Source organism: Ascaphus truei, chromosome 7, assembly GCF_040206685.1.
Source record: "Ascaphus truei isolate aAscTru1 chromosome 7, aAscTru1.hap1, whole genome shotgun sequence".
In the NCBI taxonomy this organism is placed as follows: Eukaryota; Metazoa; Chordata; class Amphibia; order Anura; family Ascaphidae; genus Ascaphus; species Ascaphus truei.
In genome coordinates this window covers 100,097,494-100,125,282 of record NC_134489.1, presented here as the reverse complement: position 1 = coordinate 100,125,282, position 27,789 = coordinate 100,097,494, and the positions used below count along the sequence as shown (strand labels likewise).

At 44.6% G+C, this 27,789-nt stretch overlaps 1 protein-coding gene and 1 long non-coding RNA gene across 2 annotated transcripts in view; one reads left to right on the top strand and one right to left on the bottom strand.

The window, feature by feature from the left end:
- Positions 1 to 27,452, top strand: LOC142499787 (uncharacterized). The gene is made up of 4 exons (XR_012802739.1): positions 1 to 302; positions 10,789 to 11,034; positions 12,221 to 12,468; positions 24,889 to 27,452. It is a non-coding gene; the product is annotated as an uncharacterized LOC142499787 (long non-coding RNA).
- Positions 7,071 to 27,789, bottom strand: part of LOC142499786 (sterol 26-hydroxylase, mitochondrial-like) — a 48,700-nt gene continuing 27,981 nt past the window's right edge. The window contains exons 2-9 of the mRNA XM_075609647.1: positions 18,640 to 18,830; positions 15,191 to 15,390; positions 13,742 to 13,939; positions 12,929 to 13,092; positions 12,262 to 12,428; positions 10,893 to 10,974; positions 9,170 to 9,370; positions 7,071 to 7,706 (exon numbers count right to left, since the gene is read on the bottom strand). Coding sequence (XP_075465762.1) covers positions 7,569 to 7,706; positions 9,170 to 9,370; positions 10,893 to 10,974; positions 12,262 to 12,428; positions 12,929 to 13,092; positions 13,742 to 13,939; positions 15,191 to 15,390; positions 18,640 to 18,830 — 1,341 coding nt within the window. The 3' untranslated portion in view covers positions 7,071 to 7,568. The remainder of the gene's footprint in view (positions 7,707 to 9,169; positions 9,371 to 10,892; positions 10,975 to 12,261; positions 12,429 to 12,928; positions 13,093 to 13,741; positions 13,940 to 15,190; positions 15,391 to 18,639; positions 18,831 to 27,789) is intronic.

Genomic DNA, 27,789 nt, shown 5'->3' with positions numbered 1-27,789 from the left:
ACTCCTCTCTTTCTCTCCTCCCTGTCTCTCCCTCTCTTCACCTCCTTCACTCCTCCCCCGGCCCCTCTGTGTCCCTCCCAGCCGGGCTCCCCCTTCCTTGCTCTCGGCTTGCCCATGCCCGCTGACTGCGCTCTGGAGCCGGTGAGAGCAGATGCCCTGCCTCACACATGCTAAAAGTTGTCACCTACCTAGCTCTTTCCCTCACTCACCTTTCCCAGAGCAAGCATGCTGCCCCTGTCCAGGACTCAACTGGGGCTATTCTTTATCCTCCTGTGTCCAGCAAACATCATTGGACTGTGGTGGTGAGTAGCCCAAGAGACTCTGACCTTAGAGGATAACCCTTGGCTGACTTGTCCCACAAGCTCTCACTTGCCTCACTCTACATGCACAAGATATTTTGTGCACATTGCACACAGCAAGCAGAGATCTGCTTAGGGTTAGCCTTGTCCTGAATGTTTTGTCAGTAGCAGGGTGAGTGTTCTATGTGCCTGTCAACCCAACTTAACTCATTTGCTGCTGCAGATGTTTTCTTTAGCAGCAAAGCGGTTAAATATAATTGCAAAGGAACAAGACAGAGGGGCTGTTGACAGACTGGGGAGAAATGCTCTGTTGGTCTCTGACAGCTATGGGATTAAATATGATTGCCGATTTTTTTTTTATAATCTACTATGCAGTTGATGGGCTGCGGAGCAATGATCTGCAGTTCCCTGCAGGTAATGATCTGCAGATCTCTGATTCTGATGGTGTAAATCATGATTGCAATGTGCCCTGTTTGAAGTGCAAGGATTGCTTGTCCCCAGGCAATGAGGAGTTAAATAAATTTACAGAAACATACCTTGAAATGATATATAGCAATAGAGAACGTACATTTAATTGCAAAATGGGGGAGAAAAAAACTTTGCTAATAAACTGGGTATCAGTGCTGATCCATATCTCTGTCTGTAAAGGGTTCATTATAATTATAGAGGAACAACGTTAACTACTCAGTCAGACGGGGGGGGGGGGGGTCTGCAGATCTCTGGCACTACAGGGGTTAAATATGGTTGTAAAAACAGCGTTGCTTTTGATACAAGAGTAAGTAATGACCTTGGGAGGCTAATGGATCATTACAAAGAAAGTATGATATCGTTTTGGGGGCAGACTAAGGTAACCATGCTCTATGTATCCGGCAGTGAACGGGTTAAACATTAATTGTAGCAAAAGAGAGATCCGCTTTCCTTCTTACTTTGCGCAGAACTGCTCTGGCAGCGAGTGGGTTAAAAACCATAGCAAAGAGCAAAGAAAACAACGTTGCCTCTGACATAGTATTTAATACGGGACCCGACCGAAGACTCTTCCTCAATCAGCAAGTCTTCATTTGGGACCCAATGGGGGCGAAACCTTGGGGCAGCGAAACCCAAACTGTAAAGGGCATGGGGTTATTGAGGTTGTGTTAGGAGCAGCACATGAAGCCAGACTGGCTGCACTCTGTATCACACACTGAGCATTTGGGGGTAGGGGGTTTGGATATAGTTCTTCTAATGTGGGGATAACTGATCTGCAGACTTTAAAATTAACCCCCCAGGGGCTCTCAACTCCAGTCCTCAAGACCCCCCAACAGGTCAGGTTTTGAGGATATCCCCGAGCCACTGATTGAGCCACCTGTGCTGAAGCAGGGATATCCTCAAAACCTAACCTGTCTAGGGGTCTTGAGGATGGGAGTTGAGAGCCCCTGCATTAACTCTGTCACTGCTGGATACGTAGGGGGCTATTTACTGAGATGGAGTTTTAGCGTTCACGGTTAGCGGAGACTTGTTTCGGAGTAAATAGGTAAATGCCCTGCGCTTGTATCACATTTACACGGAGTGCTAAGTGCAGACTTTATTGTATTGTGTGACGTATAATGATAATGAAAGTAGTGAGAGCACAAAGCATATTATTCAATAGGTAGTGATGTCAATGTTAGTCTATCACAGAATATATATAGGTGTGTGTGTGTGTGTTCTTTCCTTCAATAATATACCATCATCAACATGTTATATATTATATAAACTGTATGTGAACATGTGTATGTAACTGACCCGTTTAGTATTAATACCCAACCACATTGGAGAAAGAAGACTCAGCTTTGCAATGATGGGAGTCAAAAAGATTGTATTGGAAGAACCATAAACATCCAATGTTTCGATCCACAGTGGGATCTTCCTCAAGGTAGTGTGTGTCCCACTGTGGGACCTTCCTCAGTGTGTGTGTGCCCCACAGTTGGACCTTCCTCAGGGTTGTGTGTGTCCCACAGTTGGACCTTCCTCAGGGTTGTGTGTGTCCCACTGTGGGACCTTCCTCAGTGTGTGTGTGCCCCACAGTTGGACCTTCCTCTGGGTAGTGTGTGTCCCACTGTGGGACCTTCCTCAGTGTGTGTGTGCCCCACAGTTGGACCTTCCTCAGGGTGGTGTGTGTCCCACAGTGGGATCTTCCTCAGGGTGGTGTGTGTCCCACCGTGGGACCTTCCTGAGGGTGGTGTGTGTCCCACCGTGGGACCTTCCTCAGTGTAGTGTGTGTCCCACTGTGGGACCTTCCTCAGGGTGGAGTGTGTCCCACCATGGGACCTTCCACAGGGTGGTGTGTGTCCCACAGTGGGATCTTCCTCAGGGTGGTGTGTGTCCCACCGTGGGACCTTCCTCAGGGTGGTGTGTGTCCCACCGTGGGACCTTCCACAGGGTGGTGTGTGTCCCACAGTGGGATCTTCCTCAGGGTGGAGTGTGTCCCACCATGGGACCTTCTTTAGGGTGGTGTGTGGGACTGGAACGTTGGATGTCTATCTTTTTGACTCCCATCATTGCAGAGTCTTCTTTTTCCAATGTGGTTTGGGTGAAGTATTTTTATATTTTATTGTTATGATTCTTGCACTTGCTTTTTTTTATGACAGTTGCTATGCTGAGGGGTGCCTACTATCGTGTGTAAATATATATATATATATATATATATATATATATATATATATATATATACACACACACATATATACACACATGTATCTTCCATTACTTGGACCTACCACTGTTCCATATTAAGCAGTGCACTCATATTAAGCTCATTACATACAGTATATCTGAGTTAAACTTCTGAATATTAGAAGAGTGAAGCCTAACACCATCTCAGAGGTGGCACACACAAAGGGCACATTAAAGCTGTGAAACTGTATAAAGTACCCAAGGATTTACACCTCAGCAGCGGGCAAAATAAGAATTACGCCCACAAAACCACTCGTTTTTCATTTAGTAAATCACCTAATGGTTCAATTAGCCTTAGCTCGGGCAACAGGAGCAAACAAGGGGGGAAGTCATGAGAAGACGCGGTGAACATGCTGATAGGCAGAAACACAAGGTGCTCTAGGAAATTGCCCTGGTTTTCAAGAATTTTGTCCGATTCTCACTTTCATAAATAGCCCCCCCTTGGGTGTCTCGCCCCATTAACTATCTCTGTGCTGGAGCCTTACGATGCTTTTCCGCAGTAACCCCTTCCCTGCTCGGAGCTTCTCCCGGGCATTACTACCACAGTCACGTCTTATTGATATACACCCGTTCAGTGCCTTGCACCTCCAACTCGTACCCTGCTTTAGGCTGCGCTTATACTGCCGGCGACGCGACCGATGGCGTCACCCGTCGCCGTCGCGATAGTTGTAATTTAAGTTTTGGCGACGTCGCTGGCTACAAGGCCAGTGACGTCAGAAAGGGGGAAGGCAGAGGGGTGGAGAAGCTCTCTGATTGGCCGCAAGGGGAGACCGTCGCTGAAAAAAATCAGTGAGTACCAGATTTTTGGTAGCGCTGTCACTTGGTCGCGCCGTCGCGTGCACTATAAGCGCCGACGACGGCGACAATGCATTTGTTTTGACGCGCCATCACCGACACTATAAGCGTAGCCTTAGAAACCGGCAGCGCACCTCTCTACAAGACGTTTCACTGCTGTATGAACACACAGCATTGGGCTCAGCAGATCCAGCAGGTAGATCTCTATGTACAGTATTAAGCATGCAAACCATGATAGGCAAGTTGTGATTTTTTGGTGTAATATACCTTAAGTAAAGTTGGTTCCCCATGCCCGATTCATGAAGTGACTGCAAAACTCAGGCAAAACCAGTTCAAAGAGCAGCACTGATCTTACAGCGACACATTAACAGCAATGCCATGTGTTACTTTGTAACATTTGGCGCAGTTTTTTAACTGGGTTTATTCCAGTTGCTGTGTATCAAAGGGGCTAATGTCATTAAGAAGGGTGGGCTACTCCAGTCCTCAAGGGCCACCAACAGGTCAGATTTTCAGGAGATCCCTGCTTCAGCACAGTTAGCTCAATCAGTGGCTCAGTCAAAGACTGAACTCAGGCTCTTTATTTCTGTAGAAGACCATGTGAACATTCCCTCTCCTCAGGACTGGCCATTATACACACAGCAGATCATATTATTACTACTTATTATTATTATTACTGGAATAAAGGCCAACGTTGTTAAAATGAACACATTTATTTACCGCATCCCATTTCCTTAGTCTGTTATATACACACACACCCCGGAAGTCACTTTAAATCTGTGAATTCAATCTTACTATATATAATTGAAAGCACTGTATGTTTGCCTGCCTGGATGTCCGGTGTCCCTAGGGGAAATCTCATTGGTCCCTTGGGCCGCCCGCCCCCACACCTCTCATTGGCCTGAGGTGGAGTGACGGGCCAAAGGGGACGGACGGGGACACACACACACACAGACACACACACACAGACACACACACAGACACACACACACAGACACACACACAGACACACACACAGACACACACACAGACACACACACAGACACACACACACAGACACAGACACACACACACAGACACACACACACAGACACACACACACACTCACTCTCCCCCGTCAGTAGGACCGCAGCTCACCTTCCACACCTCCCCCCCCCCCCCTCCTCTCCCGGTGCCCCTCACTCTCTCCCCCCTCCCCACCTCACCCAAATCCCCACGCTCCGCAACATCCCCAGCCGCACCATCACCCTCACCGCGCGCCGCGGAGGAAGCGCGGCCCTCCTGCTCAGCTGCAAACTCCAGGCTCCTCCCCCCTCGCGGCGCGGCCCGGGCCTCCTGCTCTCCCCCTCACATGCGCCGCTCCCGGAGAGGGGAAGCGCGGCCCGGGCCTCCTGCTCTCCCCCTCACATGCGCCGCTCCCGGAGAGGGGAAGCGCGGCCCGGGCCTCCTGCTCTCCCCCTCACGTGCGCCGCTCCCGGAGAGGGGAAGCGCAGCCCGGGTCTCCTGCTCTCCCCCTCACGTGCGCCGATCCCGCAGAGGGGAAGCGCGGCCCGGGCCTCCTGCTCTCTCCCTCACGTGCGCCGGCTCCCAGACGGAGGGGAAGCGCGGTCCGGGCCTCCTGCCACTCTTGCCCCCCGGGGTCAAGGTAAGTCACCCACCGTCTCCCACCCACGCACTGTCACCCAGTCACCCACCCACACACCCACCCACCCAGTCACCCACACACCCACCCAGTCACCCACTCACTCAGTCACCCACCCACTCAGTCACCCACCCACTCACTTAGTCACCCAAAAACTCACTTAGTCACTCAGTCACCCACCCACTCACTTAGTCACCCACCCACCCAGTCACCCACACAACCACCCAGTCACCCACACAACCACCCAGTCACTTTCACCCAGTCACCCACTTTCACCCAGTCACCCACCCACCCACTCAGTCACCCACCCACTCACTCAGTCACCCACCCACTCAGTCACCCACCCACTCAGTCACCCACCCACTCAGTCACCCAGTCACCCACCCATTCAGTCAGTCACCCACTCACCCACCCATTCAGTCAGTCACCCACTCACCCACCCAGTCACCCACACAACCACCCAGTCACTTTCACCCAGTCACCCACTTTCACCCACCCACCCACCCACTCAGTCACCCACTCACTCAGTCACCCACCCACTCAGTCACCCACCCACTCAGTCACCCACCCACTCAGTCACCCACCCACTCAGTCACCCAGTCACCCACCCATTCAGTCAGTCACCCACTCACCCACCCATTCAGTCAGTCAGTCACCCACTCACCCACCCACTCACCCACCCAGTCAGTCACCCACTCACCCACCCAGTCAGTCACCCACTCAGTCACCCAGTCAGTCACCCACTCAGTCACCCAGTCAGTCTCCCACTCACCCACCCATTCAGTCTCCCAGTCACCCACCCATTCAGTCTCCCACTCACCCACCCATTCAGTCTCCCACTCACCCACCCAGTCTCACCCAAAACCACCCACCCAGTCACTGACCCCACCCACCCACTCACCGACCCCACCTACCCACTCACTGACCCACCCAGTCACCGAACCCAGTCACTGACCCACCCAGTCACCGACCCTGAAAAAGTCACCCAGTCACCGACCCACCCACCGACCCAAAGTCACCCACCCACCCACCGACCCAAAGTCACCCACCCACCGACCCAAAGTTATCCACCCACCGACCCAAGTCACCCACCCACCGACCCAACTCACCCACCCAACCACCGACCCAAAGTCACCCACCGACCCAAAGTCACCCACCCACCGACCCAAAGTCAAACTGACCCAAAGTCACCCACCCACCGACCCAAAGTCATACACCCACCCACCGACCCAAAGTCACACACCCACCGACCCAAAGTCACACACCCACCGACCCAAAGTCACCCACCCACCGACCCAAAGTCAAACCGACCCAAAGTCACCCACCCACCGACCCAAAGTCACCCACCCACCGACCCAAAGTCAAACCGACCCAAAGTCACCCACCCAGTCACCGACCCAAAGTCACCCACCCACCGACCCAAAGTCAAACCGACCCAAAGTCACCCACCCAGTCACCGACCCACTCAGTCACCAACCCACCCACCCACTCAGTCAAGTGTCACCCACCCACCCACACACTCAGTCAACTCACTCACCCACCTAGCTGTCAAGGGGGGGGGAAGCCCAACCCTGTCGTACGCCCCCCCAAAATTACATCCCGGGCAACGCCGGGTCTCTCAGCTAGTATCTAATAAAATGCATCCATTTGTGATGAGTTGGGACGTATATATATATCGTTATTTATATAGCGCCCACGGTATACTCGGCGCTTTACAAAAGAGACGGAGCAGGAAGTTATAATACAATATGATAAACAAAATCAGACAAAAGAAGAGGAAATCCCTGCCCTGAAGAGCTCACAATCTAAGTGGGGGTTAGGGATTTAGCCCTTCACTACAGGGGGGTTTATGCAGTGAAAGGGGAAACCCATAACTTAGCGTTTCCAAACATCTGTCAGATTTGATGGGGCCTATTACACAGGGGGCTGGTCCCTCATAGAGACATTATACATTTATTTTATTACTTCTAATTTTTAAATTACTTGTTATTTAAATTTAAATTGCTTTGTTTTATTGTGCGTTTTCCTCACGGACGGTCTCTTCAGCACCAAACGAGTTAAAGTCTGTGGCTGTGAAAGCGTTAAGTGCCACTGTTAACCCCTTGGTTCCAGGTCTGTTCTATAGCAGCGCAGTAAGAGGATGGTCAAGCCGATTGGCGAGTTGCAGCTGTTCTCTCCAGGAACTGCAGGTTGATGGGTTTCTGAGGGGTCAGGACGATCCTGGCAATGGCTTTAATCTCTCCCGCCAGAGGCTCGGGTCTGAGCTCAAACTTCTGGATTATCTGAGGACGAAGGTAGAGGGAAGGAAAAGTAAATCCATATAACCGGTGTGGTTGTGTCCTAGTGCAGACTTTGTATTTTCTGCACTACAGCTCGGTGTCACTAGCCAAAATGCAGTGTGCAGTAATACCTGCACACAATGTAACATACGTGGTATTGAATACCCCCAGTGACAATGATTACGAGATCTCTGCCTTCCATGAATGTCACAAGCGATGCACGTGCGAATCAGTAAGAGGCAGGAGCCAGCAGCCTTGTCATTTCGTCACAAAGCATATTGTAGAGTCACGAGGTGTAGAGCTAAGTTACTAAGAAAATATACTTCAGACTCAGTTATCTTTTAATGGTAATTCAGGTTTATCTTACCCTCCCTATTATATTTGTACGGAGGTAATGTTACAGCCTGCGATGGGGGTGAGCCCAGTCTGAGTATTTACAATCTTACTGTAAAGTTTCAAAGTTCACATTGACGGTAGGAACTCTGAGAGGGAGGATACTGCTTGTTATGTGATCCAGCCCAGTCAGAACAAAACCATAATGAGACATACTGCTCCTTTGTCAGATAACTAAGAAAGGTGACAGGTACTTAACATGCAGTAACACACAAAGAAAAATATAACGCAACTAAAACCATGTACTGTACAATGTTTGCTGATATTTCAAGGGCAACTTTACATAATTATTTGAACACATACTTGATTAAGTTAATTAATTGGCATTAGGCACCTGTATTTTACCTTTTAAAGCAGCCGTTCAGGCAATATCCTACGTGTATTTTTTTTAAATAAATCAGTTCTGTACTATGAGAAAATACTTGTAGCATTTTAAAAAAAATTAAAAATGTTTTAAAGACATTTTTAATGTTTCTAATGTAGGAAGCATTTCCAAAGTGACAGCCCCAATCCCTTTCTGACAGGCTCTGGAGCCCCGCCCTCTTTCTAGCAGTGAACCAATTGTATCTAGTAACTGCTCTGTCACATAATATTGCTGCACTACATTGCCCACAATGCTGTGCAAGAACTGAATTAAATAACCCTGAGCACGCGACGATTACAGGAAAACAGATCGATCTGCAGCTTAGCTAATCACTTGTCAGTGTGCAGATTGTATTGATGCACATATTGAATGGCAAATGTATTTATTTATTTAAACGGCAGCTTGAACTGCAGCTTTAAATCTATCACTGCAATGAGTTCATTTGGGACTAAACCTCCAAAAAGTGTTCCAAGAATACTTTTGGGGAGAACACAACGAATGTATACATTTGAAAACATGTAACCTTCTGTATTCTAATTCACCCTAATCACCAATGCTGGAAAACATTATTTCTGTGCGAGGAAACAGTGTAGTCCACTTGTGAATGTTCTGTGGTTCAGACACCTCTGGTGAAAAGATTGTGTGATTGGTCCTCAAAGGGACATTTTGACTGGTCAGTCTCAGCCCTTAGAACCATCATAAAACTCACCCGCGATAACGCCATGTGCATTTCCAGCTCAGCGATCCGCCGCCCAACGCAAGCTCGGACCCCGTATCCGAAGGGGATTGAGCTGAAGGGATGGTGCTTCATCTGACCGTCCCGAAACCAGCGTTGGGGATTAAACTTGTTTGGTTCGGGGAAATTGGTCTCATCACGGGATATGGCATAGTGACTCAGAGCAAAGAGCGTCTGCAAATGGGAAAACAGGACAACGCAGCTCTCAAAAGCCAATCTGACTTAATTCATTGTGAAGCAGATGCCTCTGGGAATTAAGCGGTTAAGCCCTCGAGCAAACGAAAGGCCACGTTTTCAGGGCAACACACACTGTATATGAGCAAGTTATCTTACTGATACTTAGGTCAATTGGGTAATTAAGTGTTGATTAGAGAAATCTTACAATAATTAACTTTGGGAGCCCTTGGTTAAGCAATGTAAAAATGTAACTATGTAGTGTCAGATAGGTAAAAATGACAAATATATTTATTTAACATTCAGTTCATTTGCAAATATGAAATAAATCGTTATCATGTGCCACAACAGTGACATATAGCGTAATATATCAAATTCAGTTCATTCAGGCCAAGGAGGAACGTGATTCAGAGGTGTAAGCCACCCGGGACAGAATGAGATACTCCTCTCTTACAGACTAGCCTCCTCTTTCACTGCAGCTAAAACTGTTACATGTTCTGTGACACAGATGTAAACAGGCTCTCTCGCTCTTCTTCCGGTAGTCAGAAAATGCTTCTCCGTGTAACGTGGGCAGAGAAGGGGGGCCGTGTCGCTCCTTTCTTCCATGTAGTAACAAAGGAGGGGGAGGGAGTGTGGCGGTAGGGGAAAACGGGACTGCTTTTTATAAAGGTCAAGCCTGCCATTACCCTTACCTGTCAGTAATAGTCGTATTATGTGTATGTATATCTATGTATTATGTGTATGTATATCTATGTATTATGAAGCCTGGTTCCAGCACGTCAGGGACCAGGGGTTAATGTTATGTTCAGCGGGAATGTTGCAAAGGTGTCTGACCTTTCCAAGTAACTCTCTTTCTGTTGCTATTAAACCCACCAATCAGGGGCTGGGCATATTGACAGCACCTGGCATTGAATGTTTCAATATTGTGGCATATAAGGTATAAAAAAGGTGGGGAGTGGGTATGTGTGTTGGGTATCTGTACAGTTGTGTATATTTCTTTTTCCAATAAATGAATTTGATAAACTCTGTGTTTCTGTCTGGCGATTTGATCCCTGGTGCAATAGTCCTGGTCTCCTGTGACAAGGAGTAGGAGGTATGATAATGACTTGTTGGTCCAATAACAGGTATGTTATAAGCTTTCCAACCTCTCAGGGTCAGGGTTCTCCGATGAAGGACCCGGACAGGTTGGAAAGCTTGTAACATATAAACTACTTGGTGGTCCAATTAAAGGTATAATACTACCCACAGTACTCCCTCTCCCTCCTTTGTTACTCTATGTAAGTGTAATTGTGGATTATTTTTATGTTGAAGTACCCTGCAGCTTTACAGTATGTATTTTATGTGTTAGTCCCTTCCTTGGCTTATCATGATGCAAAATATTTCTATCAACCTCCCTTTCCCTCTCTGCCGCCCTTTAGCTTTGAATGGTAGTCCCTTCGAGCTCTGTATGTTTGCTGACCATTGTCAACGCTCTGACCACTGGCTCGAACTCAGCCGTAACTCCTCAAAGTGCCACACTTACATCTTTCGGGAAGCAATAGTCTCCAATGATTATCGGCTTGTCAACAGCGACTCTGGAATTGGTTGGCACAACGGGGTACATCCTACAAGGGAAGTAAAGTGGAACAGGACGGATTCCATCAAAGCTTTAGACCAATCGAAAGGTACTTTCATAATCCTGATTGCATGTTAATAATATGGCAACACCAAAATCTTCAATAAATATTACCATCGTAAAATGATACAGCCGGAAGGTGCAATGGGCGTGAATTCACACAAACTAACATCCTACTCATTTGCACTGGGAAGCTCCTCCATTTTAGTAGCCCACACCTCATACACAACCTATTTCAGAGCAAATATCACTTTCCTTTCACTAGTGATACTCCGCCATATTCCTCTTCATGCAATGTTGCACACTCGGATGCCATGTTGTTTCCCTTGAAAGTAGCTAATTAAAGACACAAATGTCCTAGGTAGTGCTAAGCAGTAACGCACCTGTAGGCCCATTAAAGTGTGCATGCCGTAATGTGCCATATGGTTTAGCACTGCTTAGTAAACATGGCTCAAAATCTCCACAGTGCGCAGGTTCCTTAGTCAAATATCAAGTTTCTCGTCTTAACAATTGAGCAAATTAGGCGATCAATTATCTAGCAATCTGATGCAAGAAAATAGCACCAGAGTTATTGAAGCAAATAAATCATATTTTTTCTGTATTCTCTGACAAATGTGATGCTGTTTTTGTGCCAGTTTTTCAGTAAGGAGACATCGATAAATAGCTCTCTCAATGGGTTATTCAGAGAGCCCCGTTAGAGGTTAACGCACAAGTTATCTTCCCGTCAAGTCAGTAAGAGGCGTTAACACCCGTAACTGAGCTGGCTGAATCTGGTGGTCGGTGTGTCACTTTTATCTTCCTCCCTTCGGAGGCATATACCTATACCCCATTCTTTCCACTAGAGCAAGGGATGGCCAACTCCAGTCCTCAAGGGCCACCAACAGGTCAGGTTTTCAGGATATCCCTGCATCAGCACAGGCGGCTCAATCAGTGGCTCAGCCATTAGGGAGCTGGCAGCTTTTGCACTTGTGGGGGCTCCTCACACAGTGATATGATTTTCTGTAAGAGCACCTCATACATTGATATCCTGGTTCCCCCATGAATAACACATTGACAAGCCGTTATTCCTTCACACACCTGGGATCGTGTAGCTTGTGTAATACATTTACAAAAATAACAAAATTGATGAAAGTCAAAAATCCTAATTACTTTTAACATAACGATAACATTTTGGACACTTTGTGCTGTTTTGGGCAGCAGTATCATCCCAGATAAAATGTGTTGTCTATTTACAGTATGCTGCTGTTAAACGGTGAAGTTTGCTCAGAGAACCTACCGCAAGGTCTCCTTAATCACCGCCTTCAGCAGCGGCATTCTGGAGATATCTTCAGCGCTGGGAATACTCTCTCCGGGCGCCACACTGATCACCTCCTGATACAGGGAGTCCTGAATCTCAGGGTTTCTTGCCAGGTGATAAAGGGACCACGACAATGTGTTGGATGTCTGCGGAGAGGGGAGTGCGTTATCACAGCGCAATTACAAGGTAAGCACAACGAAAGGCCACTTGTTAAACCCATAGCTGCAGTGGGAGGCTCATACAATATTAGTGCTACATAAAAATTACATATTATAATAATAATAATAATAATAATAATAATATGTTCTGGCACTCCGCCCCTCTCTGCAGAACAATTCCAGTTCTGAGCAACACTCACACATGCATAAAATGATCATTTGTTATCTTTCCCTGTTGTACTGTCTACAGTTTCTATAGTATAACAATGGAGTGCTGGTCCCTCTGGTTTTCAAGGATATCGAAGGGAGAAACCCAATGAATAAATATCTCCAGGCTTGTCTCTATGCAAATCCCTTCTCCTCCAGGCATGGTAGTAATGCTGCGTGACTGAGGATGGTATCTTCTATTCCTGTCCTTTGTGGTCCCTTCAACATCCCACTTGTACACACTGGTTCTTTTAACAATGTAAGGGTATCATACTACGTACTGTGTCCACTCCGGCTAGTAGCAACTCAGCCACACTGCCATACACCTCCTTACTGGTCAGTTTGCCACTGGAGAGCAGATATGTGAGGTACTCCCCCTCCACCTCCTCACCCCGCTCCAATCGAGCCTGAACCTTCTCCATTTTCTGGTCAATCAGCTTCTTCCCTAAAGCAATAAGACCCAAAAGAGGGGACAACTTTCTTAGTTTATCTTTACTTATGAAATAAACCTGCACAGTAAGGCAGGGGTGCTCAACTCCAGTCGTCAACCCCTCCAACAGGTCAGGTTTTGAAGATATCCCTGCTTCAGCACAGGTGGCTCAATCAGAGGCACAGTCGAACCCCGAGCCCCTGATTGAGCCACCTTTGCTGAAGCAGGGACTGATTGAGCTACCTGAGCCGTAGCATAGACTGACTGAGCTACTGTGCTGATGCAGCGACTGATGGAGACACCTTTGCTGAAGCAGGGACTAATTGAGCTACCTATGCTGATGCAGGGACTGATGGAGACACCTGTGTTGATGCAGGGTGATCCTCAAAAACTGCCCTGTTGGGGGAATGGGGGGGGGGGGGGGAGGGGGCTTGAGGACAGGAGTTGAGCCCCCCTGCAGGAAAGTATAAAATAGTTCTAATTAAATAGTGAAGAGCAGGCACTTAAGGCAGAAACATTTAATGCCCGGTAAGAACCACATGGCCCAGCTGGCCTGTTCATTTCCAATCGGGGATCTGTGACTACAAGGTAGTCAAATTCAAAAACACAACGTTGCCAGCGCTAATTATTTAAGAAAGGATATTCTTCATGCGACAATGCTCACCAAAGGCAAAGATGTTGTCCCAGCTGTCTATGTAACGTTTCCAGTACGGAAACACCTCCTTGGTCCATTTTGGAAGAACGGTGACATAGACAGAATTTCTCAGCATGGAACCAATGGAATCAATAAACTTCTGGGTTTCCGTCGGGATTTCCTTCTCCAAACATCCGATCCGGGTCTCAAACAGAATGTACGAGATACCTAATGTAGAAGGAAGAGGGGGACAATGCAGGTGGTCAGATGTCCTGTGCTCATTGTACGTGGCAATATTCTCTCCTTCTCGAGTGCAGAACCCCCTCTTATGACTTCCAAAAACAATTAGGAAGTTAAAAACAAATGATTGCATTGCGGATATTATGGGGTTATGCCTCAACCTCCTGGAAAGCCCATCTAGATCAGTAATGGTCAACATACTTGGATAACAAACCCCAAGCCAGGTGAGTTATACAGATATATAGGGGCTGTCAACATTTAGGCTGCGGACATGGTGCCGCAGCCCGTGCAGAGACGCGCGGAGGCTGAGGGAAAGCGGGTGCTTTCCCTGGCCATAGTACTCCAGCCGTGGGGGGCGTTCCTAGTGATGTCACGGAGCTGGTTCGTCCTCATTGGGCGTCCTCATTGGGCGAACCGCTCACGTGACCGCCCTGTCGCACGAGAAACTGATTTCTCGCGTATCGCGGGCCCCCTCCTGCCTCCACACGCATGCGCCCGCACGCCGCATGTACGCGAACACTGCCTTAAGGCAGTCTGATCGGCGCGGTCTGAGGTACCATGGACGCAGCCTTAGAAGGATACACAAATGCAACCTGAAACTGAAAGAAATCCTAGAAAATGGAAACATCTTCATAACCGGGTGACTCAGTTGGCCAATAGAAAGTGGTGTTGTCTTTGGGACGTGATTTCGTGGCTTTCTATTCAGTGGCCTTTGCATCTCAGACACCTGAGGCTCCAGGTTGCTGAAGATATCATCGTTCAGTTTGTGGGGGGCTGTTCATCGTTCAGTTTGTGGGGGGCTGTTCATCGTTCAATTTGTGGGGGGCTGTTCATCGTTCAGTTTGTGGGGGGCTGTTGCTTTATTATAATGTAGTGTCACTCAGTAAAGATATGCAAAAGAAAATCAAATTGATATATTATGCTTTCTATATATTTAAAATGTTTATAATGTAATGCAGGGGGCTCAATTCCAGTCCTCAAGCCCCCTCAACAGGTCAGGATTTCAGGATATCCTAGCTTCAGCACAGGTGGCTCAATGGGCCTCTGATTGAGCCACCTGTGCTGAAGCAGGGGTATCCTGAAAACCTACCCTGTTGGAGAGGAAGGGGGGGGGGGGGCTTGAGGGCTGGCGCTTAGCCCATGTGTAATGTACTTTAACTAATGTATATAAAATATACATTGCATTTTAACTCCATAAGTGCTGGAGGGACCTGCAAAGCCTTGCAGAACTTGGAGTACCTTCAAAGGCGAATCTGTACAGGTGGTTTGCTACGTCATTCACCATGTCCCCAGATGGTGTTTCTTTTCGGATCTCCCGAAGCCTGACCAGAAAGTCCGTTACCACTTCGTTAACGACCCCCGAGTAGAGCACGGCTTCTGCTGGCTTCAGCATCCTCTTGTTCAGCACCGAGCGCAGGTTGTGCCAGCGATGCCCCTCCCTGGGGGAGAGAGAGAGACGTGTAACATTATTCAGGGGCGCACATGTTACTTACTGTATGGTTTACACACTGCACTGACAGTACAAAGGCACCAATCAATAGTACTGACAGGACCTGATCAATATTGGGCAAACATGAAAAGTGTTCCAATGTTCTGCCAGCGGGGGCAGCGAGGAGTTGGGTTACTAGTGGTTAATACTGAAATGTTCTTTCGTCATGCCAATAAAGCTGATTTGATTTGATTTGATTTGAATATCACAGAGAGCTAAATTATCCTCCTGGGAGAGGATAAAGGATTGACTGCTCACACATCTGCAGGAGTGGTGGGAGAAGAGAGACTTAGTTGCAGTAAACCTGACGGTTTGAACCCTCTCCATTTTCATTATTTAACTCCTGTGTACTCTGGACTTTGCCAATTGGGCGTGAATTAGTGTGATAGGTTGGTGTTTTTGATTACTGTGTGCTGGTCCGGTGGTTAGGGATAGGGTCAAGGGAAGTACCTTATGGTCTGCAAAGGCCTAAGGGAACGGGCCTGAGGAAGGGGTTCTCCCCGAAACGGTCGTTGCCCCCCTTGTAAAACTTAACCCCCTCCCCCCCAGAACTTGTTTTCCCCCTCTCTCCCCACTTTTATGGTTTTGTTTACCCCACTTCCTGACCCTGTGTAATATTACACTTTCCACTGTATTAATAGGGTCCATATATACCAGCTTCACTCCAATTGGGAGTTACCTTGTGCTTATATTAAATCATTTTTTTGCTTTTGACATTCCATCAGTTTTTTTTTTTTTCATATAGTCAGTGAGTGCTGGGACTATAGTTGTATTTTGACTGCATGGTTTGTTACAAATATCAGCAGTTGTGTATGTAGCACAATTACACTGACAGAGTAGCTGCAGAACGTCAAAACAGTGCTATCGTTTAATTAGTGTATACCCAAGGGAAACAGAACCTATGCAGTACAGGCATACGTCGCATTAACGTACGCAATGGGACCGGAGCATGTATGTAAAGCGAAAATGTACTTAAAGTGAAGCACTACCTTTTCCCACTTATCGATGCATGTACTGTACTGCAATCGTTATATACGTGCATAACTGATGTAAATAACGCATTTGTAACAGGCTCTATAGTCTCCCCGCTTGCGCACAGCTTCGGTACAGGTATGGAGCCGGTATTGCTGTTCAGGACGTGATGACAGGCGCATGCGTGAGCTGCCGTTTGCCTATTGGGCGATATGTACTTACTCGCGAGTGTACTTAAAGTGAGTGTACTTAAAGCGGGGTATGCCTCATTCAAACGACAACCTCCTAACTATAAACACAAACAGAATACATCTTTATTTCATTCAAAACTCATCGTTGTGTCAGCTAGTGATAAATAACAACAACGCTGTATAGCTTAGAAAAGCCGTTCTATTCACTGGGAGCGTCTCTCCTTTGTCATTTATTTTTTGGAGACTTCACTGCACTTTAAGTATGAGAATTGAGCGATGAGACACATCGATTGCAAACTATTGGTGGCTCAAACTTTTAGATTGAAAGAAGAGACTGAATAACTCAACAAATAACACAGTAATTCATACTTATACATATATAAATATGTTATTGAGAGATAATACTGAATATTTATACAAGGACTACTATTTTATAGAGACCTGGGATTTATTGATATCCTAGTACCAGAGTATTTGCTTTCAGCTCAATTTCTAACGATGAGTTTGGAATGAAATAAAGATGTATTATTTTTGTATTTATAGTTAGGAGGTTGTCTTTTAAGTGCACTTCTGTAAATAGGGTCCTGTTTCTGCTTCACTACACCCTATATCGCACCCCTCCTTTACAATTGTAATCTGAATCAAGCTGAGTGGAGCAGGGCACCTTCTCAGTTTACGCATCATTTAATTATACCCATTCTGTTCCAGATATTTGGCTCCGTATCACAAGAAATCTCCACTATGGAGACCTTTTACTCTCATATACTGTAACGCAGGGGTGCACAATCTTTTCCCCCTGCGCCCCCCCCTGCTTGCTTTCGTCCACCCTGCTCGGCTCCGGCGACAAATAACGCCATGGGGTCATGTGATGTCACGTTACCATGACGACGCATCGCTAGAAGCCAAGGTAAGTTAGTTACAGAGGCCTCGCACGGTCCTCCGGCATTTAATTTAAATGCCTTTGTGGATAGTGCGGGACCTCTGCAACCACCATGGTCCGCCCCCCCCCCCAGAAAATCTCGCACCTCCCCTGGGATGCGCACCTCCCAGTTTGCACACCTCTGCTGTAATTAGAAGTGCCAAGGCTCTCAGACCAGGTCCAGTCCTGAGAAAGAATACCCCAGACGAATTCCCCACGTGGGACGAAACGTACGTCGGGTGTAGATGACGCTAAGTCTCTGACGTCACTAGATGCGACCACAGCGCTAGGCTATGGTACTTTTACTATCCATCAGAGTTCCTGTTTGGCGAAAATAGCCCTGTGTTACTACCACTCCTGCATGCTGTGAGGTAGTTAAACTAAGTTGTGGGCCCTAGGAGGCACCCACTAGCTAGTTATATGTGTGTGTGTGTGTACTACATTACCATATTGGTGGGGTCCACGGTCTCTACCTGGAAGTGACATTCAGTGAGGCACCTTGTGTGCCAGCACTCACTCTCATGCATATATTCTGTGCTTAGCTGCAAACATCAAGCTACTGCCTGAACAGGGGTAGCATTGTTTAATCTAGTACATAATGGTTACCTACATGATCACTCTCCCCAATTAGTGGGTCAACCCAGTGGTCTATGAGGCTGTCTGCCCAATTGGGTGATTTACCACTGTAAGGGATCAGAATTAGATATGTAGATCACTGTCACGTCAGTATATGCAGTGACGTATATACACTACAGTATATACAGTGACTTAAAATATCCCTTTTCAGGGTAAGATATTTAAGTGTTCAAAATATTTTGACCTGTGGTAGTTACCAGTGTCTGCCCCTATCCTATAGAAGACAGGAACACTAATCAGTGTCATTTACACGTGGCATCCGTATTTCTGTACCACTTACATTTGGCACAGAATGGGTGGTAGCTTTTTTGCATCTAATAGGTTTTAACTTTTTTGTTTTCCTTTCCACATTAAACAATTTCTTATTTTATTTCACTGGAGGAAGAGTGCTTGTTCACATGGATTCTTTCTCTTTATGTATTTACAGGTCCTGTCCTCTCTGAAGTTTGCTTTGGTAATATTAATGCCCCCGGGAACTTACTCTGTAAAAGGTCCATAAGACAGGTCCCTCTGGCGCCGATGTTCCTTCCAGGGCTCCATATCACTCCTCATGGGATACTTCCCCTCCTGCCTCAGCAAAGTCTCCAGAATTTCTACATCAGCAATGTTCACACTTGTGTACTGTCCCAGAGAAGACTTCCACATGGGGCCGTAATTCTTCTTATAGATAAACTGAAAGATACAAGTGAAAGAAAGTCAGCAGAACACGAAGACCTTGTCATTTCTCCGCGGTGGGGATTCAAACTGTGGGGGGATTTTCTAGTAACTGCGAGCTTGCCCTTGTAAAACCACGCGGTTTGACATGGTCAAAAGTAGCGGATTACAACTAGCCAAAAATCCATATTCTGTATTACAAATCGCATTGTTTAAACCGCGTCTATTAAAAATGACAAACCGCGCGGTTTAAGAGCCCATACACTCAGATTGTAGCGGCTTGTGAAGTGGCATGACCTGAGGTAATGCTAACTCCATCCCCAGTCTGACTTATCGGGTTCTGCCGAGATATGGGGTTCTGCCGAGATATGGGTTTGCTCTCTCTTGGCAAAACCCATATTTCCGGCTCTGAATGAAACTCGCAAGACCAATCTCGCCACTCACTCTGAAGGAGGCGAGAAATAAATACAAGTTATTACAAGCGGTTTTGTCTTTTGCACTTAGCGGACCTTCCAATTCAGCTAGTTGTCAACAAATGCGCGTTTTAACCTTTTTGGTCATTCCCACCGGATTTGCACAGCTGGAATGAAAACGCTGCAAAAAAAGTAAACCCTTTTCCGCACGGTTTGGACAGGGCTGTTTCCTGCACGGTTTGGACAGAGCTGTTTCCGCATGGAACTCACGGCTACTAGAATGCCTCCCTATGTATCATGCATCTCCTGATAAGCACATCCAACTTTTATTTGTTCTTACTGCTGCTTTAAATGAAACATTTAAAAACAAGTTAACAACATTTCCCTCAACACTTTTAGCCGGAGAGGTTTAGGCTGCGCTTATACAGCCGGCGACACAACCGATGAAGTCACCCGTTGCCGTCGCCATTGCGAAAGTTGTATTGTATATGTAGCCCTTTTTGTGAACACCTGAACTAAGGGACTACGGTGCATAAACCTGTGGCTTCAGGAGCTCTGAGCCTCCGCATATTGGGAGCCTGGGGGTATACCTTTATCACTTGTGGTGCAGCGCCTCCACTCACCCAGGATCCCCATTATAGAGATTATACCCTGAGCAAGAACCTAACAACAGCAGTATGCAACAGCAACCTTTTTATATCACACATGAATAACAAATGATATTGTAAGGTTAAAACTGTCTTCTGGAATTGATAAGGTTAAAAAGAATACGCTGGCCTTGCTATTTTCACGGGAGGCTATCGTAAATAGCTTGAGACCAACTGTTCAATGCTTGTCAAAATATTGTTAAAACAGAGGATAGGGCTGCCTTATAAGTCACCATTGTATATGTCTCTTGCTCAGCAGTTAAATGTTTTAAGCTCTACAGAAAAGGCATTATGTGAAGGATACATGTAAATTTAGATGTGTACCCATATTTGTAACAGATGACAACTGTATTTTTGTCCCTGCTTTGTGTATATAAACCTGCTTGAGAATCATTAAAATTTAGTTGTGACAATTCAACCACTAGCTTCCTTGAATTTTCACAGCTCCGAGCTCGTATATGCTACGCTAATTGAAAGCATCCCATATCTGTTGCGTTTCAGTAGCTCCCGGGAGAAAAGGTTTTGCTTGCCCTAGAAGGACCTGATCTGTAGAGATCTAACAGTTTTGGTGACAGAAGTGGAATTTCGCACAGGAAAAAGGGTGAGTATAGATTCTTTTTATTTGTTTCTCACCTTTTCCTCTGCGAAACTAAACAACCTAAATTTATAAGGGCAAAAGAACATAAGGTGAGAGTCCTTATTGTTTAATCGTGGGTAAGTCCCTTTAATCAAGGGTAAGTCCCCGATTTATGTAACAAAGGGTGAGAGTCCCTTTTGGTTTTATCGAGGGTAAGTCTGTGATTAATGTAACAAAGGGTGGGTCCCTATTGTTTAATCAAGTGTACAGTAAGTCCCTGATAAGTAAAACGGACAGTATATGATTTCAAATAGCGTGGCAATTTAAGTTAAGTTAAGTTAAAATTGTTTAAAGTTAAGTTAACATAAGGATTGTTTAATGTTAAGTCAAGGTATTGTTTAAAGTTAAGTTAACATAAGGATTGTTTAATGTTAAGTCAAGGTATTGTTTAAAGTTAAGTGAAGGTAAGTATTGTTTAAAGTTAAGTTAATAATGATTTATTAATACGTGCGCATAAAGTGTTAAGATTTCTTTCCTGTATAAACTCATTATGGGCACTAACATTTTGTCATCTAATGAACTTACACTAACCTGTCAGCCCTCTCCCTCGCTGTTAGTGGCAAAATCAGCTGTCTCTCTCTCTCGCCTGTATGTATTGTAATAAGCAGCTGCAAGTAGCCCCCACCTTTTTTCCTCCAGCTATTTTTACACAGGCATAGGAATGTACTAAAAATCGTGAATGCCTCTTAGGAAAAACGAACATGCAAACTCAAATTATTTGTGCAACATTAACTGAGTATGAGTATATATTAAGTTTAAATTAATAATATTTTCCTGTCTGAATTGAAAAGTGGAAAACAAGAGTATAACAGGTATAGGTTTCTTTTTCCCTCAGAATGTTTTATTTTTAAGTATGGATATGGTAAAAAAAAAAGGTTGATTGATTGAGTAATCCCTGTATGTGTGCTTGTAAGAATCTGGGTGAATTCTATCTATGTGAAAGTGTTATTTGCATTGAATAATAAGAATACTGGTTTATTGTATGTATACAAAATCACTATTCAGTACTTGCAAATGATTCTAAAATAAGAATATAATTAATTGCTCATGATTGAAATTTAATTTTTAAAAGGTGTACACCACCACAATAATATAAACTAATTTAAAGTTTTGGGTATCTGTGGAGAAAAAGAATAAAGAAAGGATGAATTATTTTTGTAAACAGTCCAGTCACTGGAATAATAAGGATGTTTATCGTACTGGCCAGGCGATTTATTTCCTTAACCAGAATTATAATTCTTTTCCTCTAAATCTCCACAGATAAAATCAGGTGAATATCTTATATAGAATAACAGGGGAAATATATTCTAGACACAAAGCTAACTAGAAGCTCAGCATTTTAAAAATTAGTTTAAATAAAGAAAAAAAAAAAAAAAGAAGAAGTTAATTATGATATGAAAAAAAAAAAAAAGGGATATCTTTATTAATTTATTCTGCAGGATCAAACTGTTTTGTTTTCCTATTTATTAAAATAGGTAAGAAAATATGTGTGAAAGAAGCGTAAAATTCTGTTTGTTTTGTATCTGCGCTCTGTGCTCTTTTTGTGTATAACCAGTAACTAAACTATCTAAAAGTATATGTTAAAGCCTACAATTTTCTGTTTAACAAAGATCCAGTTTTAATTTTTGAATACCAGAAACATTGTCGGGCTGTGTGAAGAGCTGCATATTTCAAGCTGTCCCAAATTGTATTGCAGTAACCAGTAATTAACCATTTTTTCTGGTACAAGGTTTTGGCAGGAAACCCAGAGAGTTATTTGAGCTTGTTATATGGCTTGAAATGGAAACAGGTGTAAATTGATTAATATAGAGTTCCAATAAACAGAGGACAGTAACCCAAAATGAGCACTCTAAACACCTGGTGGGTGGGTAACGAAGTGGTTAAAACTTAAATCTTTAATAACAGTGTAAAATAATGTTGATTAAAACAAATATTAAACGCTCAGATCCTATAGTATGAACACAATGTAATGTTCTGGATCACTGATGAACTGCATAGAATCACTAGTGTATTGCAGTGGGAACAGGTGGATAAAGTAACCACTAGTCCAATGTAATCAGCACAGAAACTCTAGTGCTGAGCCATGTATAAGTGTGCAGACCCCGAAATAGCAGTAAAGCAACGTACAAGGAAAACGGCCCCTGACCAGGTCTGCCAGTATACTAATAATAATAATAATAGCATTTTCTTCTATAGTGCTGCTGGTTGTGCGCGGCGCTTTGCAGAGACATTTTTGCAGGCGCGGGTCCCTGCCCCGTGGAGCTTACAGTCTACGTTTTTGGTGCCTGAGGCACAGGGAGATAGAGTGACTTGCCCGGAGTCTCGGGGAGCCGACACTGGGAGTTGAACCGGGCTCCACCTGCTTCAGGCTCTCAGTGCCAGTCAGTGTCGTTACTCACTGAGCCACTCTCTCTCATATACTAGAGGGTTCTCTATGGAATTATTTTTCTGCAAAGTTGATCAAATATTTAATATTTTATCATTTTTAACCATCTTTTTCTCTCAAATGTGTCCCACCTTTAAATCTGTGTCTATAGGTTTTTATGCTACAGGTTGTTCTTTCAGCAAATCAGATGCTATTTTGTGTTCTAAAAGTTTCTGTCAGAAGACTATAGCAGATTATATTTATATTCAGTAGGGTTCTTTTGAGATTTTTTTTATGAAAATGTTATACCCAAAGGTTTTAGGTTAGTCTTGCTATACATCAAGCAATTCCATTAAGGTTATGCTTTAAATGCTGTTATCCTTTATATGATATTGTTCACATGTAATACAAGTGAACAAAAGGAGGGTGTTATTGCTGTTATTATTGCTGGCTACCCCTGAAACCATATGGCAAGGGCTGAGAGTGTCAGCTCTTGGCTCTTGGGTGTAATTGTAACGGATTTTCTGGCCTGACCCACCCAATCTCATATTGGCCCCTGTGGTCTAAGCAGTCCCCATTAGTGTAGTGTCTGGTGGTGCACCTGTTGGCAACAGGACTCCTGAGTCTCCCGCATGATGGTGTGTGGGGATTGCCAACCCAGACAGGCAGCTGAGGTACTGTACTTGAGTCGTACCTATATCCAGTGCAGCACCTCCATCTCATCAGGATCCCAGCGTCCGCTTGTGGATGGTCCTGGTGAGGTACTCCTCTGTGGTGCACCCCTCGGTGCAATCACTCCCATCCATACATAGGGCACCTCACCAGGGTGTGAGGGCAAACCTCCATAATTACTGCTGGCATGCCCATAACTTACCAGGCCTTACTGTCAGCAGGAGAGATGACTGTAGCCATTTTACAGCATGGTTACATAATATTGTACCTTACTAGGTTGCCTGTAATTTTTCCTTTTTATACCCCCACATGGGTATAAACTAGGAACTGTGTATGTAGGGTTAACTGCCAGTGGGCTAGTTAATGCATTCTCTGTGTATTCCCTTTGCCTCATGGGCCTGCAGCTGTCTGTGCAAACTTATAAGTGGATTGCCTTGTATGGGTGGCCCCTTATGAGAAATAGCTGCACAGAATATGCTTATGAGAACAGAGTCTCCTGGCACATGAGGGGAAAGGGAGGTGATATTTTGGCCTGTCTTGTCTGTCAGCAAGGTATTCTTAGCTGGTATCTTAGAGAAGAGAAGGTTTTAGAACCCCACATGATAGGTGCAAATAGTGGAGTGCAAGCTCTTGTGTTTACATGTTTGTTTTATGTGTTCTAAAACCTGCAATGCATTGTGTTTGTCCTGTGATTTAAACCCAGGTTGGTGAATTAGCATGTGAATTGGCATGTGAATTACATGTGAATAAGCATTCCAATGCCCCAGCTCAGATATGGAGTGCCTGAAAGTGAACTGACCTTGTTATTTTCTATGTCATATTCCCTTAGCGGAACTGTGAAATTTCTTGTGTGTCAGTTTTAGGAGGATATTTGGGTGGAAATATAATTATTTTGGTTGCAGGAGTTGTGGGGCCAAAGTGCTGGTAGTCACTTAATTTACCCCAGCAAGCAGGCATGATTTGACAGAACGCAGTGTGAATTACACCAGGGCCTCCCTGTGCCCCCCAGACTCCTGGATTTCGAGTCCAAATCTCCCCAAGTTATTTTCCTAATAAGTATAAGGTCCCCCAAAGTATATTCTCTGTTTCTTGTGTTTGTGTTTTCAAGGTCTTATCCGAATGAACCACCGTTTATTTTTCTGCCTGTTTTGCCTTGTGATTGATCCCTTAAATATAAAGGTGTATTTGGCCTAGCCTAATGTGACAATCAGATATAATTTTCTCTCATGGGAAGACCAATGGTCACCCTAGGTACCTTGTAGATTTGATGTTGTATGATTATGTTCTAAAACAGACGATATTAATCAGCATCTATTGTGTGAAACTAATGCAATTGTCTTAGTGTCTCATGTCCAGGTGCAGTCCTTCCAATTAGATGAAGATAAAGGTGACGCAAAAGCGCTTTTCATCTAAAGTGGAGAGGCCCATTCCAGATTCTACCCAATCAGAGTATTTTTCCTGGATCCATGTTACACAAGTGCACCCACAGTCGCTTCAAAATTAAACCTCAACAAAGGAGGGATGGCCTAAAGACACAGCCGTTCTCAGTTGGTGTTTTGGTTCATAAGAAAACCCGGCACTAACCAAAAAAAAAGGAGAAAAAGTTCATAGGAAGAAACATCGGACCTCAACATATGAACTTTTAACTTTTTAATAACCTTTCTTTTTACAGGTTTTATTATTTTATTACAATGTTTATTCTATTAGGTCTATATACTGTAAGTGGTGTCCACATAAAGACGATAGGGTAGTAACAAGAATATTTTGTTATATAATAGAATCCTGGTAAACAAAGCCCACATCTTAGTGCAATATATCCCAATGTACTATACATACCCAATAAATTGCACCCCAGGAACACGAGAGTTATATTTAACCCCTTGGAAAAAGACAAGATGCTATAAGATATTTGTAGAACTATATATATATGAAATTGGTTATGAAGGGAGTAGAAATACAAGTTTACCCTAGGGAAATTATTGACTCTGTGATAGAAGGATAGATAAATTATTATCCTGCAACTAGACCAGGTTAGGATATTTGGGAAAGTGGTTCCAGTGTTTGAAGGTAGAGATGAGGGTTGGGATTTGTTGGGACTTGGTGGTTAGATTATTTCGCTGGGAGCGAAGCTAGTGGATGTTTTTGTATGTGTGTCTGTCCTACTCATTACTCTCTGTGTTATGAACAGCAAAACTTTGGTCCTGAAGTGCGTTGCAACCCCGCCACCGATGCTATGTCTCTTTTTGGTGATGAAGATATCAGCAGTCCCCCAGAAGAAGAGACCGAAAAAAAAGAAATCAACTGGGCCGATACAATGGCCAGAAAGGAATCAAGTTATGTACTATGGGACTATTTTTTTGGTCCGGTAGGACTATGATATGGTTAACTGTTCTTTAAAAAGACTGTCTCTAAAGGAAGAGGGGGCTGAGAAGATTGGAAAAATGGAAGGTGGGGAGGTCACCCAAGGGCGTGTGTCAACCACAAGGAAAGGATCACAAGTCAACCATTTTGCCTATGGCAGCCATTTTGTCTGTTCCGATATTCTGAGTAAATGTAGTATGTAAGATGTATGTGTTGGGCAGTCGCTCTTAGGAAATATTAACCCACACCAACCCCCACTTATGCTCAGAAATAGAATTTAAATAATGTTCATCATACCTAAGCAAAGAATACGAAATTGAAAGGCATTAATTATTAAAAATAGCTCAGTTAAGAGAGTAGTGGGAGGTCTAATACCCTTTTAGGAATGTATGATTTATATGCAAAAGGGGATTTTTCAGTAGTCAATATAAATGTTGTTTTTTCACGATACTAAAAGACGCTATTTTTAAGGTTCAGCAATAGATAAGGACAGTAGTTTTGCAAAATTGTATGGCATTGGGTTATCTGATGGCAGCACAAGGAGGGGTTTGTAAATTAGTGGGTAAAGAATGCCGTTCTTATATTGACACCCAATCAAAAAAGTTTACACCATGATATGGATACTCTAGCAGAAATTTAATCTAGAATGCGAGAGGAAACAAAAGAGTTTGATTTTACATTTGGCCTTGAAAATTGGCTCGATGTATTGGGAAATAAATTCTTTTCGGAATTAGGATAATCGCAGGTTTATTACTCTGTGTGTATGAATTAATCTAGATGGGTAAAAGTGTAATCAGCTCTATTTTTTGCCAAAGAAAGATGTTTCTGCTTCTAGCTCGACCATTATGTATATGCCTCCCACAAAGAGAGCGAGAAATACCAATAGTCTTGGTACTCGTCAACCACCCATATGTTCATCTCTGACGAGATACCTAAAAGAGATAGGTTTCTGCAGGCACATGGTCTCTTGGAGGTTTCTTCCTTGGAGTTTTTCCTCTCCTGAGTGGTTTGCAGAAGAATAAATGGGACTGGTCAATTGGTTTGTTCTTTCAGAACAAAAGGAGGGAATGTAAGGTTAAAACTGTCTTCTGGAATTGATAAGGTTAAAAAGAATACGCTGGCCTTGCTATTTTCACGGGAGGCTATCGTAAATAGCTTGAGACCAACTGTTCAATGCTTGTCAAAATATTGTTAAAACAGAGGATAGGGCTGCCTTATAAGTCACCATTGTATATGTCTCTTGCTCAGCAGTTAAATGTTTTAAGCTCTACAGAAAAGGCATTATGTGAAGGATACATGTAAATTTAGATGTGTACCCATATTTGTAACAGATGACAACTGTATTTTTGTCCCTGCTTTGTGTATATAAACCTGCTTGAGAATCATTAAAATTTAGTTGTGACAATTCAACCACTAGCTTCCTTGAATTTTCACAGCTCCGAGCTCGTATATGCTACGCTAATTGAAAGCATCCCATATCTGTTGCGTTTCAGTAGCTCCCGGGAGAAAAGGTTTTGCTTGCCCTAGAAGGACCTGATCTGTAGAGATCTAACAGATATGCAGACTTATCATATAACATTTACATACACACACACAACGTGGCTCGGCCACACCTTATTGGGATAGTGTCCTGTACATAAGCGGCTCTGCCACTTTCCTTAGGAGTATGTCTCATAACCAGTAAAGTATGGTACCATATGCATTCTCTCAGGAAACCCAATTAGTTAGTGGGAGGCGGGATCAGTGCCTGGTGACCGGTGTAGGTGCACTTGTAGATAAGGATACCTTCCGGTCACTACGATGACCTTGACACTCCACAGGGGGCCCTGGTGTTAATCCAGCCTTGCGCCGTCTCTCCCTTCTGCAGCACCGTCAGATGGGA